The sequence below is a fragment of the Eptesicus fuscus genome, chromosome 8 (assembly GCF_027574615.1).
Source record: "Eptesicus fuscus isolate TK198812 chromosome 8, DD_ASM_mEF_20220401, whole genome shotgun sequence".
Classification (NCBI taxonomy): Eukaryota; Metazoa; Chordata; class Mammalia; order Chiroptera; family Vespertilionidae; genus Eptesicus; species Eptesicus fuscus.
The window spans coordinates 104,515,751-104,533,846 of record NC_072480.1 but is presented as its reverse complement, the minus strand read 5'-3'; the positions used below and the strand labels follow the sequence as shown (position 1 = coordinate 104,533,846).

General features: G+C 61.1%; 1 protein-coding gene across 4 annotated transcripts in view; it reads right to left on the bottom strand.

Annotated features, from left to right (window-relative positions):
- Positions 1-14,251: 14,251 nt before the first annotated feature.
- Positions 14,252-18,096, bottom strand: part of AGPAT5 (1-acylglycerol-3-phosphate O-acyltransferase 5) — a 38,456-nt gene continuing 34,611 nt past the window's right edge. Inside the window, exons 8-9 of one of the 4 annotated variants that reach the window (XM_054720202.1) lie at positions 16,283-16,490; positions 14,252-14,302 (exon numbers count right to left, since the gene is read on the bottom strand). In XM_054720202.1, the coding sequence (XP_054576177.1) occupies positions 14,291-14,302; positions 16,283-16,490 (220 nt within the window). In that variant the 3' untranslated portion in view covers positions 14,252-14,290. Of the gene's footprint in view, positions 14,303-14,370; positions 16,491-18,096 lie in introns of those variants that run through there. The other 3 variants (XM_054720201.1, XM_008157767.3, XM_054720203.1) reach the window with 3 other exon arrangements.

Genomic DNA, 18,096 nt, shown 5'->3' with positions numbered 1-18,096 from the left:
CCGGTCCGGGCCCCGGGACGCTGTTCAGCTCGAGAAGTTAGTTCTTGAGCGAAACGCCATCGAGGAACCTGAGTGCATGTGACTAAGGGACAGAGGCCCATCTGAAAAGGCCACACCCCGTGTGACGTCCTGGAAAAGACAGAACCATGGGGACAGGGACAGGGACAGGGACGGGGCTGCCATGGGGTGGGGGAGGGGCGAGCAGGTGGCGCCCAGAGGGTGTGGGGGAGGGACACGGCTCCGTGTGGCCCTGTGATGGCGGCCGGCCCAGGATGTGGGAGACCTCTGCTCCTTCCCCTGCACGTTGCTGTGAACCTAAAACTGCTCCAAGAAAACAAAGTCGATAGGAGAAGCATCAGAGAGCCTTCACTCAGGACACTCACCCCAGCGGCTCAGGATTGGCTCTTTGAAACAAGCCTGCAAACACATGGGATCGACCAATCAGCTGGTGGCTGCAGCCCCACAGGGGACAGTGCTGGTCTCAGCCAATCCACAGGGAGGCCAGGGAGGAGGCCTGGGGGGCAGGGGGGCCAGGGTGGAGGCCTGGGGGGCAGGGGGGCCAGGGAGGAGGCCTGGGGGGCAGGGGGGCCGTGGAGGAGGCCCGGGGGGCAGGGGTGCAAGCATTGGGACCAGGAGGCATGGCAGGGCCTGGACCAGGCCTCCCCCTCAGATGCCTTGCCCTGGGGTTTTGCTTGAGCTCCCCCCACCCCCGCCTCTTTTCTCTGAGAATTGCTAACAGCTTCACTCCCTCCCCCTCCAGGCGAGCTGAGCTGTGTGCTGGTGCCAGGCCAAGGAAAATACCCAAGGTCTTGCCAGGAAAGTGCCGGAGAAACGTGTTGTCTTTAGCGAGAATCCGCAGGCGGCCTCTCCTCGTCCTCCTGGAGGCTGAGGGCCCGAGGGACGGATGTCCCTGTAGGACCACACTGTCCATCTCTGCGGCCGCGGGAGGGAAGGACAGATGGCCTGCAGGCCTCCTTCCGCCCTCGCTGGGCGGTGCCAGCTGCCACACGCGGAGCAGAGCCTCCAGGCCTGGGAGAGTGGGACGCCCTGCAGCCCGCCCGCCCTCCGGAGGGGCGCCCGGGGCGGGGACGCGGGGGTCAGAGGGAAACCTGGCTGCCCAGTGTCTCTGACCGGCTCCAGCCTCCTCTGCACCCAGCTCCAGCCGGGCCAGTGACCAAGGGGTGTGACGCCCAGGCCCGTCGGAGGTTCCGAGCTGGTCCAGTGCTGCTAGCCGGGCCTCGGGCCTCGGGGTCCCTGCCGTACAGATGGATGTGAGCTTCACCGCCCCCCCAGAGGACAGCGCCCACACTTCACCTCCTCCGCGGCCTCTATGCCCACTGCGGCACCTGCTCCAACCCCAGCCGAGGCCTCCCCCTCCCGGGTCAGGAAAGGCCCGTCTGGGTGGGTTTCAGCTCCTCTCCCTGCCCCCGCCCCCGCCCCATGGGTGGGTTTCAGCTCCTCTCCCCGCCCCCGCCCCCGCCCCAGTCGCCGGCTGCCTGCTTCGCCCCAGGACATCCCCCACGACCTGTGTGCCGGCTCTCTAACCCACTGGTCTCATCCCGCAGGGGGGTTGCTCTCAGGGCCCACTGCCTCGCGTCCCCAGTTTAAAGGCCCCGGGGCCTGGGACCTTGGCCCAGTTCCCCTCACAAAGGCCTGCCCAGGGCCGGTGCCTGCGGGAGCACCTGGGTGGGCTGGCAGTCAGGAAGCTGGGCATCTGGGGAACGGGGAACGGAGCTGCGTGTGCCCTTGCTGAACAGCGGCAGGGGCACAGGAGGAGCAGCGGGCACAGCGCCGGGCGGGCGAGGCTCAGACCTCCCGGCCCCTCCCGGCCCTCCCTGTACCCGCCTGTGTCCCCAGCAAAGCCGGCGGGGCAGCGCGGTGGCCGCTGGCTACGCAAAGTGTTTGGAGCTCAGTCAGGTCCTCGTGCCCTGGAAAAGGGACAAGAGTGGAAGCCCATCGCGTGGGCCCGCCAGGCACGGGCAGGGCGGGGGTGGGGGGGGGGTGAACTCCAGTGAAGAGCAGAGGGGCGACCAGCACCCCTCCAGTGGTGTGGCGGGGTTTCTTCGGGACCCAGCCATGGAGGCGGAGCCACGTGCTGGCCCGCACGCCCTTCACTGCCCACCACACTGGCTGGGGTGGATGCCACGTCGTGTGTGTTTTATTGCGATTAGACCTTTTAAAGAAATCTACACCGTTAGAGAAGGCCCTGTGACGCTTTTCCGACCTCTGTTCTTTCAAAGGGAGAAAAGGGGGCCCCATCGCCAGGCAATCTGCTCTGTGTTGTCACCATCACATACTTACCTTTTATAATAGACTAGAGGCCCGGGGCACGAAATTCGTGCACAGCGGGGGCTGTCCCTCGGCCCAGCCTGCACCCTCTCCAATCTGGGACCCCTAAAGGGATGTCCGACTGGTAGGATCGGGCCTAAACAGGCAGTCAGACATCCCTCTCACAATCCAGGACTGCTGGCTCCCAACTGCTCACTTGCCTGCCTTCCTGATTGCCCCTAACTACTTCTGCCTGCCAGCCTGATTGATGCCTAACTGCTCCCCTTCCAGCCTGATTGCCCCTAACTGCCCTCCCCTGCAGGCCTGGTCATCCCTAACTGCCCTCCCCTGCAGGCCTGGTCACCCCCAACTGCTCGCCCCTGCAGGCCTGGTCCCTCCCTCCCAACTGCTCGCCCCTGCAGGCCTGGTCCCTCCCAACTGCTCGCCCCTGCAGGCCTGGTCCCTCCCAACTGCTCGCCCCTGCAGGCCTGGGTCCCCCCCAACTGCTCTCCCCTGCAGGCCTGGTCCCCCCCAACTTCCCTCCTCTGCCAGCCTGGTCACCCCCAACTGCCCTCCCTTGTAGGCCTGGTCCCTCCCAACTGCCCTCCCCTGCTGGCCATCTTGTGGTGGCCATCTTGTGTCCACATGGGGGCAGCCATCTTGTGTGTTGGAGTGATGGTCAATTTGCATATTACTCTTTTATTAGATAGGATTTGTATGGATTTCAGAGGAAGAGAGAGGGAGAGAGAGAAACATCCATGATGAGAGAGAATCATGGATCGGCTGCCTCCTGCACACCCCACCCTGGGGATGGAGCCCACATCCCGGGCCTGTGTCCTGACCGGGAATCGAACCATGACCTCCTGGTTCATAGGTCGATAATCAACCCCTGAGCCATGCCGGCCGGGCCTAATGCACACCATGTGTGCCCGTGACAGCTCAGGAAGCGGGAAGGTCCCAGCGGCTGGTCCTCACACGCCTCAGAGGGAACCAGACAGAAGAGTCCAGGCCCATCTGCTCCCGGAACCAGTGTCACTGGGTGAGCGGAGAGACGTGACTCACCAGGACTGAGCGTGGCACTGGGGACTCTACAAGCCTGGGGGCAGATGGCAGCCTGGGACCCCCACATGCCCCCAGACCACCATCCCGCCGAGGGGAGAGTGGCGGTGGGGGGGGCAAGGCTGCCGAGACCACGTGCCTCCCTCGGGGTCACCCTCCCGCCAGGTCCCGCAGTCCCAGCGTGGAGGCGCGGGCACGGGGGACACAGCCAGCCCCAGACCCCCTGACAGTCACCCCGCATCACAGGCCCTGGGCGAGGACAGGGCAGGGAGGGTCACCGGGCAGGTCCGGCCGGAGGACCGAGGTGGATGGGGGGTAACACCTGCAAGAGAACTCCCCCTAAAACACCCAGGCCGGCCCGGCCGCTGGCTCGGGGGCTGAGCATCAGCCTGTGAACGGGAGTCATGGTTTGATTCCCGTCAGGGCACAGGCCCCGGTTGTGGGCTCGATCCCCCGCGGGGGGCGCGCAGGAGGCAGCCGATCCATGATTCTCTCATGATTAATGTTTCTCTCTCTCTCCCTTCCTCTCTGAAATCAATAAAAATACATTTTTAAAACACCACAAAGTCTGTGCTGAACAGTGTGTCGGCTGCTGGTGCCTGTGCCCTGCTCACCAGGGGAGGACGCCTGAGAGGCGGGTTGCAGCCAGGCGAGTGCCAGGCCGGCAGGACACCCCCTCTCCCTGCATCGACCTCCGACCTCCGGCTCGGGGCCAGGGGGCCGTCCCCCAGATGTCCCGCCATCTTCCTGGGAAAGGCTGGGCGGCTGAGTGTGCGAATGTCACTGAGCGGGACCAGCTCACAAACACCTGAGGGTAAACAGCAGGAAGGGGGCTGCGGCCTGGCACGCGGACACCGAGTGGGAGCGTCGGACGGTCATTAAGGAAAAGGAAGCGTGGGCTGCCTCGTGGAGCAAGCTTCCTGCCGGCCGGGCCCTGGGACACGCAGGGCTCGCTCCCTCCCCCCGTCCCCCCCCACCCCCCACGCCCGCCGCCCTGGCTGCCACCTGGCTGCAGGGGACAAGGGCTGCCCCACCCTCCACCCCAGAGTGACCCAGCAGCCAGGAGCCTGGGGACCGAGTCCAAGATCACAGGAGGAGAGGGAAGGGCTAAGGGGTGTCCAGGCCAGGCCGGCGTGCAGTGTGGAGGTCACTGGTGAGCCCAGAGGCCCAGGCAGGAGTGGAGGGTGACCCCCAAAGTGGAGGGTCCTGGAGGCTCAGCCAGGGCAGGGCAGGGCAGGATGAGGAGGGAGAGTCCCCACAGCCCAACTCCTCCCTTGTGGGGCACCCCGTCTGCCCTCACCAGGCCGGCCTCTGGGCACCCCATCTGCCCTCACCAGGCCAGCGGGAACTACTCGGTGAAGCTGCCCGTCATAGAGCAGTGCGTAGTCCAGACCCAGGGATCCATCCAGCCCGGCCACCCCCACCCAGAGCGGCGTGCCCGGCCCCCGCCCCCCGCCCACACCCCGGCCGCCCCACAGAGAAATCTGCTCATGGGTACTGTGTATCGCGCCCCCCGGCCCCTCCACTCTGTCCTGGCTTTAGGTCCATGAGCTCATGTAGTTTTTAAGAAAGAAACCATTGTTTCTTGATCACAACTTCGGTAGCCAGGAGGTTACAGTTCGATTCCCAGTCAGGGCACACGCCCAGGTTGCAGGCTCCATCCCCAGTAGGGGGCGTGCAGGAGGCAGCCGATCCATGATTCTCTCATCATGGATGTTTCTCTCTCTCTCTCCCTTCCTCTCTGAAATCAATAAAAAAATATTTAAATAAGTAAATAATAAATAAGTGAATGGTGATTAAGCAGCTGCACACTTGGGCTTGCGTTTATACGTCGCTTCATGCAGGTAGAACCCCCTCAGCACCACCTGCTGGGGACTCAGCTCACCCCGTCAGGGCCCCCCAATGGCACCGAAACGCAGCTTTCAACGCGCAAAAGCTAGACTGGCTTTTCTGCAGGTTTTGCACCTGAAGGCTCTAGAAGCTTCCGTCCTACAGCCTCTAACCCCACAGCTTCGGGCCCTCCTAGTCCTGCTTTGCAACTTCCCGGCCACGTGGTGGAGCTGCAGACAAATGGGGGGGCGGGGGGACTAGGCCGGCATGCCAGCCCCATCCTACGAGGAAACACTGGCCTTCCTGCCCCTTCCTGCCACTTGCTCTCATTACTCACAAGCCCCCCCTCCCCAACCCACCCCATGCTGCACACGGATGCTCCTTTTCATGGCTCTCCCCCACTCGGCTGCCCAACAAACCGTTGGGCATTGACTACAAGAATGTTTGACTTGAGTCTTTTTTTAAAATATATTTAATTGATGTTAGAGAGGAAGGTAGAGGAGAGAGATAGAAACATCAATGATGAGAGAGAATCATGGATTGGCTGCCTGCTGCACGCCCCACACTGGGGATGGAGCCCACAACCCCAGCATGTGCCCTGACCGGGAATCGAACCCTGACCTCCGGGTTCATAGGTCGACCCTCTACCCAAGCCTTGCCGGCCGCCTCCCTCACTTTACGAGTGAGCACACCCTCGGGCTGAGACAGAAGGTCCCGCTCAGGTGGTGCCGCGTGCGAAGAGCCCAGGATGCAGGACAGATTCTGACCGAGGCCCGTCCATCCCCGAGCCCCAGCCCCGGCCACGTGGGCAGCCCCCGCGAGACCAGCGCCCTCTGCCCGGAGCCGTGGCCGCCAGGAAACCCTAGGTCTGTTGGACGCTCTTTCCTGTGTCAGCTGCGTCACACCTGCTGGGGGCCGCGCCCCGGGCGTGACTAGGAAATGCCCTATCAGGAGACTTCCACGCTGTGGTCCTCCCATTGCACGCGGTTTCCCACGTGGGAGGAAAGCAGTCACCCAGCCCCAGGTGTCGGTGGGAACCACCCTCGGCGGCTGTGGCCTGTGGCCTGGCCGGGTGGGGAGGGGCGTCCTGGATGAGCCGAGGGCCGTGGGCTCCCGCCGCCTGTCCCAGGGGAGGCTGCGGTGGCACCACGCCCACAGCTGTAACTTTCCTCCCGTTCATTTGCTTGTTCACATTTGGGGAAACATATTTTTGTGGGTTTTTATTTTTTAATGAAAAAAACAAGCCAAAAAGAAAAAGGTTCCTTTTTTAGCCTAAAGACGAGAGTTTCCCGTTCACAGAGACGTTTACATCCATGTCCCAGACGGCTCTGAATGAGGGACACGGTCTTCAGATGATAATCGTAAGCTTTATCCAGCTGGGGTCAGGGGTCGGGCTGTTTCCCCGGGTCTCGGGGTCTGGCAGCCCGAAGGCGGGTGCTCTGGGAGGCCCCGAAACTGCCCCTCGCCCCTCGCCGCTCAACCACTGAGCCACGCGGCCCGGCTGTTCTGTTGGCCTTTATGTGTAAACCCAGCCCCTAGCACTTCGCTGCTGCAGGTCATGATCCCAGACGCCGTCCTGGCCCTGAGGGGCCTCAGCTAACCGCCCGTCTGCTGCCTGTCAGACGGTGTGCACCCGGCTGAGACCCTCAATCCTGGAGGAGCCACGGCCCCGTTGGCTGGGCAGCTCAGAGGAGACAGGAGAAGGGAGGTTGCACGGGCGGAGACGCTCAGAAGGACGAGGCAAAGAGCCACACACAGGACTGCCGGGGGCAGGTGGGCAAGTGTGGAGCCAGCGTTAGTGTCGCAGGAGCCGGCGCCCACGGTGAGAACCGTCGCCAGGTCCCCCAGAGGGTGAAAGTGGGTGTGAAATGGGAACCCCAACACCAGCCCCTCAAACTTGGGAACAGCTCACGCCACTGACGCCCCAAGGCCAGGTGCGCCCGGCTCCCCACGCCCTTCCCTCCACGCATGTGCTCTCCCCCTGGGGCCTGCACCCTGCCCGCCCGGGGCAGCTGGGCCCGTGTGGAGGCCGGTCTTGAATCTGTTGGCGCCGCCACCGCAGGCTCGTCTGCAGGCGGAGAGCCGGCCCCTCTGTCCCCCGGACTCTCCGGGCTCGCTGCCCTGGCTCCTGGCGCATCAGGGGCTGAGCCCGAGCTGGCCAGGCGCACCGACTCCCACATCCTCTGCCGTCCCCCTCGGAGCCGCAGGAAGCGGGTCCCAGGAAAACAGGAAGCAGAGGCCTGGCGGAACGGTGACCGCGTGGGAATGTCCCGCCGGAGCCGGGCTCTCCCTCGGCCCTCAGAGAGCTCATCCTGCTCTCTCGGCTCTGCCGCGAAACAGACACCAAATTTCACCAGCAAACCCTCAGCACGGCCTGGTGTCCCGGCAGCTATGGAGCCTTTGGGGCCAGCCCTGCCGGGGCGGCCTGCCCGGGGGAGGCACCGCCTCCTGCGCAGGCACAGCTCAGGCTGCTTCGGCAACGCCAGGGCGGGGCCTGAGGCTGGAAGTCGGGATGAGGCATCGGCCGGTCCCTGGGCTGTGGGCCCTTCTGGTTCACAGAGGGCCTCCCCGTGGCCTCATTGGAGCAGAGACAGCGCTGGCCCCTCTCTTTTTTATGTTTTTAAGAAATATTTTTATTGATTTCAGAGAGGAAGGGAGAGGGAGAGGAGAAACATCAATGATGAGAGAGCATATGGATCAGCTGCCTCCTGCACGCCCCACACTGGGGATCGAGCCCACAACCCAGGCCTGTGCCCTGACCCGGAATCGAACCGTGGCCTCCTGGTGTATAGGAGTTTCTGGGTCCCTCTCAGACCCACTGACGCAGTCTCTGGAGGGGGGCCTGGGAGATTTAACACCCAGAAGTGGGGGCCCACGGACCCCCTTCCCTCCCTCACCCACATCTCAGTGGGGTTAGGACCGCAACCACCCCAGGATTCCGGGGCCAGGCTCAGGCACTGGACGCTGTGGGGGAAGGGCCCACGTCCATTCTCTCGACCGAAGACTCTGCTCCCCCTGGACCATGGGGCCCGGGGGAGAGGGCCTCTGTCAGCAGTGGGTGTGCATGACCTGAGGCCTGCTGACCCTCTGAGAACAGAGGCTGAGATGAGGCTGGGCTGGCTGGGCACCAGGTGGGTTCGGGGTCATGGAGGAGACCCTCAGGGCTCCCCTGGCCTCCATTGCCTCAAGCCCCAGCTGTGCCCCAACTCCTCCTCACTACCAATGCGGACACGCCTCGGCCGGAGAGAGCGGGCGTGCCACCCACGCAAGGCAGCGCTTCGCCGGGGTGTCACCAGCGGCAAATACAGAGCCAGCTGCTCGCTCGCTCCGTCCCTTACACATGCAAACTCACCACAGCAGGAGCTGGCCCGGGAGGGCACCCCAGGCCCATGGAGGCCACAGCCAAGGCGCACCGAGGAACGCGGATGCTGTGGCCTGGCCCCTCGGGCATCGGGTTGGGCTGGACGATGAGCCCGGCTGTCCAAGCCACGGTCCCCAGGACACGGGGTGGTCAGGAGGGAGAAGGAGGGAGCGGGGTCTGCACCAGGAGCCTGCAGGGGGCGTGGCCGGCTCCGCACCTGCCACAGTGCTCACGTCGGCCACCTGCGCGGTGAGGAATCCAGATTCACAGCTCAGTGGGGCTGCTTTGTGTTTGTTTTTAAGTAATTTGTACTCCTTTTTAAAAGTATGTTTTTTTACATATTTATTGATTTCAGAAAGAGGCTGGGAGAGGGAGAGAGAAACATCCATGATGAGAATCGATCGGCTGCCTCCTGCACACCCCACACTGGGGATGGAGCCTGCCACCCGGGCATGTGCTCCGACCAGGACTCGAACCCTGACCTCCTGGTTCCTAGGTCCAGGCAGTGAGTGGCAGCATCTCCTCTGGGACCAGCTCGGCAGCCCGGGCGCATCTTCTCCCAGGTCAGGGACGCAGTGGTCCCAGCTGTCGAGTGGAGCAGCGACACCTACTCAGGAAGCCGTGGGGTGAAATGAACCTGGAACGCCGGGCAGGCCGTGGGCACCCCAGCGAGACAGGTCTGCTGCTGCTGCGATGGCTCCAGTGCAGCTCCAGCCACGGGTGGCTTCTCCTGTCCCCGCTGGGGTGTGGCTGCCGGTGTCACCGGGGCAGAGCTCTGCAAATGGGGGGTAGTGGCCCCTGGGGTCCCAGCCAGTCCGGGCTGCTCCTCGGCCAGGGCAGAACCACCAGCCACGGGCTCAGCACCGCCTGGCAGACACAGGCAGGGCAGGGCTCTGACCGCGGGGAGCGTGGGCAGTGGCGGGCGGTGTTTCCCGAGGAGGCCGTCCTGCGGGGCAGCAGCGACCCGCGTGCCGCGATGCCCTCGGCCCGGCGTCTCTGGGAGCCGCCAGGGCGTGGATGCTGGTGTCCTCCTGTGACCTCACCACAGGCAGGTCCCCTGCTGCAGCGCGTCCTGGGGGAGCGGCCACCAGGGGGTGGCAGAGGCTCACTGTCCTGTCCACAGGCTGGACTCCAAGTCCCTGCTTTTCACCCCAAAGTCGAAGGACACTCCACGGCCCACGGGCGACCTGGGGACAGGCTTCAAGGAACCATGTGACTCTGAAGCCAAAGCTGTTGCTCCCACCCGCCTCCTCCTCTTCTTTTCAGTTGGATTTGTTGGGGTGACATTGGTTAATGAAGTTACATAGGTTCCAGGCGTGCGATTCTGGAACACATGTGCGTGCTCACACGCCAGGCCAAGCTGCCTCCGTCTCCGTTTACGGCCCTTGCCCCCCCCCTCCTGTCTGTTAACAGACCTCTCCTCTCTTACAAGGGGTGGTTTCACGAGGAAAGGGCTTCTTTCATCCTTTAAACCCTGGAATTTTTCTTTTAAAAAAATGTTTTTATTGATTTCAGAGAGAAACATCAATGATGAGAGAGAACCATGGATCGGCTGCCTCCTGCATGCATCACACTGGGGATCATCGAGCCTGCAACCAGGCATGTGCCCTCACCGGGAGGCGAACCCTGACCTCCTGGCTCAACCAACCACTGAGCCACACCAGCCGGGCTCCCCTGGGAATTGAATGGCCAGCTTTTCCCTGGGCGTGGCCTGGAGACGGCGGGGGGGGGGGGGGGCGGGAGGAAGGGGGGGCTATGGCGGTGGAGCAGGGCTTTGGAATTGGAACAGCAGTTCCAGGGTGCCTGCCCCCTCCTGCGGGGGAGCTCCAGGGTCCTCCCTCCCCAAGCCCAACAAGGACCCGCCGGCAGGGGCGGGGACCGGGAAAGCCAGCCTCCCCCAGCAGAGGCGGGGTCTTGGTCAGGCCCCCACACTTGTTTCCTCCCTCTCTGGGCCTTAAGAGCCAAGGCCAGGCCGCTCTGACGGCCCAGCTGTGTGGGACGAGGAAATGTAACATTCGTGCTAGGACACGGGGACTCCCACCTCCTCCCGGCCTCCTGACGTGGGCGTGAGGGTTGAAGCACCACTCACTGCTGTTCTTTAGGGAGCTTTTCCGTGAACAGGGACGTGGCTGATGCTTTGAGAACTGTCAGTAAAGCACTTTAATCAAAGACGCGGTGCCGCCCTGGCCTAGCAGACGGTGAGCACGCGTGAGTATGCACATGATTGTTTCTATACGGTGTGAGGAGTGGTACCTGGGCACGTATGGACGTTAAGGAACACGGGAGAGGTCACTCGCATCAAAGCCTTCAGAGAGGTCGCCCAGATCCTGGACTCATCATTAAAGATGTGGAGAGAGGCATTCCATATCGTCTGAGAAATCCTTACCATCGATGGTAAATTACTATTATCATTTTTCAAAGAACAGTGTGATATTTTAGAGAGGAAGGCAGAGGGAGGGAAACACTGATGAGAGAAACATCCGTTGGCTGCCTCCTACCGGTGATTGAGCCCGAAACCCAGGCATGTGCCCTTGACCAGGAATCGAACTGGCAACCTTTCGGTGCTTGGGATGATGCCCAACTGAGCCACACAGCCAGGACCTAATTTCCGTGTTTTCACATAGATTTGTATGTGTACACACACACCTCACCCACATGGCACCAGGCTTATCTGCCATATTGTTTCACGCTGTACTTACAACAACCACATCAGGGCCTGGTGACTGGAGTTCAAGCTGCCGAGGTCCCAGAGACCAGGTTCTCACCTCGTCTCCACCTGACACCGGAGCCAAGTCGCATCTTGCCCTGTGGTCACAGTCCTCTCCCCCCACCTGCACGCAGCCAGGTGAGCCGACCCCTCCAACTCCCCGGTTCCCAGGGCATCGCTGCATGGAGCCACTTCGGAGAAGTATCTGCTGTGTCACCGCCAGTCCCAGCCCCAACGGCTGGCAGCATGATCAGACGCCGGTCCTCGTATCAGCCCGGGGCTGCCCCGTTCTGTTCTGTGTGCGTCCTGGGTCACACCTCTTGCTTTCCATGTGTCTTCGGAGGCACAGAACCCAACCCCTGGCGGTTCTGTGGGGACTCAAGTAGCTACGGTTTACCTCGTCATTAGCAGATGCAACGGCAGATACTGTCCAAAATTTCTACTTGGAGTCAGTCCCACGCCCCGACGACTGCACTCGTTCAGATTCACCCGAAGTGTGTGCCGGGGTTCCCAGAGTCTGCAATGGCAAGACTGCACGGTGCCCTTCCCACGTGACGAGGGGTGCGCGGTGGGGCACAGGAGCTGGTGGCTGTGACGATACGGAGCCCCTTCAGATAAGACGACTAAACTAATAGCCAGCGCCTGGGCTTCCTGTTTGTAAACGTGGAAACACCAAGATAAGACAACAACTACGAGCCCGCAGAGCCGCGCCAGGCCGGCCGCGGTGAGCCGGTGCAGCCAGCACGCCAGGGCGGAGTCAGCTCCAGGTGGTGTTTCCTGTCGTGCGGTCCTGCCTCCACCAGCAGTTTCAGATGATCCTATCAGCTCATAACTTTCCGATCACGTGTTAAATGTGGAATAAATACTACTAAAAGCTGATTGTTTTCAAATAATCGGACTTCGGACCGTCCAGTTAAAACAACTGACGAGGAACCCTCCCGGGGAGGGTTAGCCCGGGGTCGCGAGGATTCCGCCAACAGTACAGGTCCAGCCTTAGGTTTGCACCTCCTGAGTGAGGCTAGCCGTGTTGTGTGTCCCATACGTGTCCCACACGTGCTGGGACGGTACCCGCCCTGTCACCTGGGAGACCAGGTCTGTGCAGCACAAATACGCAGAGCTGGGCAGAAGCAGGCCTACAGCTGCACTGATGGTGACACTGAGGCGACAAAGCGACTGTAATAACATAACCTGCACGTCTTTCCAAACACACAACCGTAACCCGACGCTGCCCACGCCAGCACTGCCAGCAGCCACCTCAGAGCCCGTGAGCAGGTGGGTTCGTGCCAACGTTTCACTGAGCAGAATGGATCCCTATTATCACAGACGTCCTCACGAGCAAGAGGAATGAACTGCTGCACCTCCTTTGTGGACTAACCCTTAAAGCCTGGTGCGCAGCTGACACCTACAGCACGTTCCACAATGCAAGGGCCCCGGGGCCCCGGGACTGAGGCCACCCGGACAGCGCAGGTGAGAAGGCAGGTGTCACTCACAAGTCCCAGAGGCCCGCGCTGGGGGCCAGGGGCTGTTGGAAGCCCACGGTAACAGCAGGAGAGGACCATGGAGAGGACTTTCCTGGCGGAGGGGGAAGGGTGTCTGAGGGGTCCCTGTGCATCGGGCCCGGGAAACGCAGAGTGTGGGGAAGCCTGCGGTGCAGGCGGAAGCAACCCACCGTCCCGTAACTGGCGCCCCGGCCCCCGTCTCCCGACCCGCGGACTGGCCTTTGGCGCACGGCACGGCCTCGAGCCCACGCCAGATGAGGCCCCATCGCTGGTTTTGTTTTACTGGAGCCACTAACCCTCAGGAATAAACCGACCAGGGAGTGAGTGCCACCTGGGGGGTCGCAACACGCAGACACCGTACTGCCAAGAGCACCGAGCAGGACGCGCCAGAGGCCAGAGACAGACCCAGGAGGGCCGCGCCCTGGGCTGGTTCTGACCTGAATCCTTTACTGGAGAAGATGAACCGAAGGACTACAGACCGATGTGCACCGCCCACGGGCCCGGCAATAGGCGGTGAAGACCTGGGAGGTGGTGGGTGCTGGCGGGGGGTGGGGGGTGGGGAGTGGGAGATGTCTGTAATACTACCAACAATAAAAATATATTTAAAGTAATGAAATAGACTTCATTCCACGTCACAGCGTCACGTGCCAGTGAGACCGACAGACCGGGCACCGAAGCACACGGAGCCCGCTGGCGGCCACGGGGACAAGGATCTGCGCGGATGTACAATGACGGCATGGGTGGGTTCCTGGAGGAGGGGCCGGATGGACATGGGGCCTCTGGGACGGGGCAGCTCCACTCAGGGCGCACTCCTTGCTCCCCACGGCCCTATGGGGTAGGTGCCACTCTTCATCGCCTTTACAATCAGGGAAACTGAGGCCCAGAGCTTGGGAACTGACCCCAGCGGCCTGGTGAGAACGGGGAGGGGAAGGGCTTGGAGACGGTGCTGTCAGTGGCGTGGCCCAGACGTGCCGCAGCCTCGAGCTCCCCTAACGGAGCTTCGTGCACGTGACCTCTGGCCTGTAGCCTGAACGACCGCCCCCAGCCCCGCACCCCAAGTCTAACAGCCCCTGCCAAGGCCGACCTGCACCTGGACCCCACACCCGTGTCCTCAAGGACAGACCCTCGCCTCCCCAGGGGTGAGTCCGGGTGTCTGGCAGGCACTCTGTGTTGTCCACATGAGACAGGCAAGTTTTCTACACGTTTCGCTCGTAGTTTTTGAAGGGCTCATCCGATCAGACCACCTTACTGACGAGACTCGAGCCATGTGACACTGCCGAGGAGCGAGTAACACTCACGCCCTCGAGACGGCCGCACCGTGGGAGACCCCGGGAAGGAAACAGGACGCGAGTCCCTGCTGTGGACTCCCGGGATCGGACGGGAACCGGCCACCCCCGCTGCTCAGGCTTCGGCACGCTCAGTGAGACATCAGTGAGGAAGGTGGCCGCGCAATGGAGTTCATATGACCTACCTCATACACTGCTTCAATGGAGTGTTTCCACGTCTTTTCCTGAAACGTGCTCGATCCTTTAACAAATACACAGTTTATGCATTCAGGGTGCAGGGTCAGCAGGAGGCCTGTTTCAGGGAACAGAAGACGGGGGGACTTTTTGGGGCGCGGAATGTTCAACAGCACAGACGTGAGAGACAGTGGAAGGTTTATTTATTCTTTTACTTTCACCCAAACACGCCCATCTCTGGAGAACATAAAAGCATGCATAGGGAACCGAGGGCAAATCAGCACAGGAACCAAAGCAAGCGACACCATGTGAGGAGGGTTACACGGCGAGGCGGCTCTTCGCTTTAGGAAAAATAATTCAGGTCATTTCCGCACATGTTAAAAAGAAACTTCAACTTTCAAACATTTTGATACAAATTTTTTAACAAATGTTTTACAGGCCCTTTGTGAGAAGAATGTAAGTCATAAAAACACGGTGTTTACGTGAGCTCGCGCAGCTCACTTGGCCTTCTTAAAATCCATCACAATCAATGCAATTCTTCAATTGTAAATAGCTTCTTAGAACTTAGATTCAGAGCATAACCATCACCTTGCAAACAGTTACACAGCCTACAGCAGTCTGTCCTGGTCAGAGCAGGTCTAACGTTAACACTTTAAAAAGCACGTACCAAAGGCAGCTGAGCTCCACTTTACAGGCCAGAGAAAGTGGCAATTTGGTCTGAGAACACTCAAAGGTCTCACGGACACCCGTCACGCCCAGGCCAGCGTTCCCGTGGGACTGCGTGAAGGCGTGTTCACCTGCTATACAGGTGAGGCCCACGGCCGCTCTTCTGCGGGGCGGCCCGAGGCGGCTGCCCCATCCTGGAGAATCAGGCAGGACTCGCCGCGATCACTGTGGTCAGTGGTCCCTCGCGATGGACGGCCGCGGGCAAACCCACCAGCAGGAGCAGGACCGCCGCCTTAGGGACCAGCAGGCATCACGTTCGACGACGACACAGGAACAGAGCAGGTCTTCACACGGACCCTGTGAGACCAGGTCCTGGACACGCAGCTCGTGGTCAAGGGGACTGCGCCCCGTCACACTCCGGAGGCTGACGTGCCCACGCAGGCCCGTGGGTGACACCCCGACCTCACTGGCTCGAGGCCGGACGTCCTGACCATGCAGGCCCTGGCCGCACAGCGATGCCCCCAGCAGGGCTGGAGGGGGGACGCTCCCACACACGCTCCCTGGTGCCCCCATGTGAGCCACGAGCACCTGGCTGGCCACACAGAGGACCGCCACGGGGTAACAAAGCGATTTGGGGGTCAATACTCTAAACCCAGAGTGACGGGAGAAGGCACAGGCAGGTAAGCCAGCAGCAGGGAGCTCCAGCACCTCGAATGCTGGGGCGCGGGCCCCCACAGAAAGGAAAGGGCCTTAAGGCTTCAGGTGCGTATGGCACAGGTGCTGCCAGTTCCGAGAGCTGGGCAGTGTGAGTCCTGCACCACGTGACCGGCCTGGCTCGCACGCTGTCCACTACTCTGCACGGTGGGAGGCGTGCACAGTAGGCTGTCCCAACAAGCATCAGAAAGGCATTACTTTGCAACTATAAAGTGAAACCAGCGCAGGAAGCAGGTGCTCACGAGAGGGCGTGGCTGGCCCGTCCTGCTCTCCCTCAGTCCTTCCATCCACTTTCTTTCACGGACTTGGAGGAAGTTGCGCAGGAAGAACAATGTCACGGAGCTGCAAGGTTCTCAATACTTTATGATCCGAGTGTGGACCAGTCAAGTTGTAAAAACTGGAAATAACACCATCAGTGACACATACTGCGAATGCTCACGCGTGCAGCCACCGAGAGACACAGTGATGAGCCCTACAGCCCCGCTCTGAGCTGGCCCGGCTCCGGACAGCGCCCAGGGCAGCAGCGAGCCCGCGTCCCCAGAGCCCAGCTCCAACTCCTGAGCCCCTGCGTCTGCCAAACCCCCTGCACCCCAGCTCCCGGGAGAGATTCTATTGTGCCCAATGCTCAGTAAACAAGCTTTATTTACACTCTGACTACACTCACGAACAGCCACGACCACGCAGCGCCCTGGCCTGGAGCCTACGCTTTGATACTGACCCACAAGCAGCCGAGCAGGGTCCCGTAGAGCCATGTCTTCACGTACAGCTTCCTCCCGGCCTCGGTGGCCAGCATGCCCGCGGTCAGGCCGCTCAGGACCAGCAGCGACGGCAGCGTCTTCCTGAGGCTAAGTTTAGAACTGACACTTTCCCCAGGAAACCTGTTCCTTCTGTTCGGATCCGGCGAGTCATAGAATTCGATCAGCAACCTGTGGCCAGGGCGGAAGAGTTTTACGTTCAGTTTCAGCCATTTCAACCTTTCGGTCCACAAGTCCCTCTCGGGCCCGGGTTGGGCTGGAGTCACAGGTGCTCGCAGAGATGAAGGGGGCACCAGCGACGGGGTTTTCCCGCAGCCCCTCGACTCTGAAGAGCCCGGCATGCTTGGCGAGCAGTGTGTGTTCCACGCCAGGGCCTCCAGTCATGGTGGGGATGCTTTTGTTTGACAACCTGAGGCCTTTAGTGTTGCCAGGCCCTGGCTCAGGCCTGGGGGGATACGCCCTCAGTTTTCTCCATCTCCCCAACTTCCCTCCTCCTACAGCCCCCCCACCCCCAACCCGAAGCCACACACAGTCTCTCACTCCATGGCATTATAAAAGCGGCCGACAGGGAAAACTGCATCTTTAATTTTAGAAATGCAAAGTATTAATAGCGGGACATATTCAACATAAAAAATCCCCAACACAATAGTACAAAAAGGGAAGTCCACTCTGGCTGGTGTGGCCCAGTGGATAGAGCGTAACCCTGCGGACTGAAGGGTCCCAGGTTTGATTCCCAGTCAGGGCACATGCCCCGATTATGGGCTCGATCCCCAGCAGGGAGCGTGCAGGAGGCAGCTGATCAATAATTCTCTCTCCTCATTGATGTTTTTCTCTTTCTCTCTCCCCCTTCCTCTCTGAAATCAATAAATGAATATATATATATATATATTTTTTTTTTCTTCTTCCAAAGAAGAGCTCTGTGGTCCTCACTTTAGAAACGTGTGGCACCCGACACCAATGTCCTCCCCGTCCCCGGCGGCCAGACCCGTTCTCGAGGAGGCGGCATCCTGTCCGACCTCTCTACGCCAGGCCTCACCCAGAGGTGCCCAAACACACCTGTACCTTCCAGGTAACTCTCGCCACGCTCAACGCTCTTGTCTGTCCCGTGTATTCGCAGGGACAAACACAAGGTCAGCCCCGGAAACTGTCGGGAAATGCCCCTGCCCCTCCTTTCCAGGGAATGCGGGCATCACTCCAGCGGCTCAGACAGCCTCTCCCTGGCGTGGGCGGCAGACCGGGCAGGCTCACGGCCGTGCCTCTCCTATGACACTGACACCTGACCACGGAGTAGTTTGGAAACACGGCAGAGGAAAATGGAGGGGCCCTTTCACAGGGACTCCCCGTCCAGGGGGGCCGCAGACGCGCTCGCCTGAGCTGACACAGGAGGCGCTCAGGGGTCCGGTCCAGCTGTTTAGGGAGCTGACATCCGGTTGTAAGAAACATGCCTCTGATTTATCTTCACAGAAAAGAAACAGCATGTGGCCAGGCAGCTGCCGAATTTCCCCAGAGCAAACAGGCTGTGGGGGTGGGCAGAGCAGAGTGGCTGATAGCAAGTGTCCTAGGAAGATCCTCCCCAAGGGAGGTGGAGGCGACTAGAAGGCCCAGCCCATTTCTTTAAATAACCAATGGGAGGCAGCAGGACCTGGGCAACCTATAGGAAGTAGGTGACCAAATAGCATTCAGCCAATGAGGAGCCGGGGGAGGGACTACATACACAGACTGTGCCCCGCCCCAGGGGTGATCTGAGCTGGTTAGGTCTCCTTTCTCAGTCTAGTTT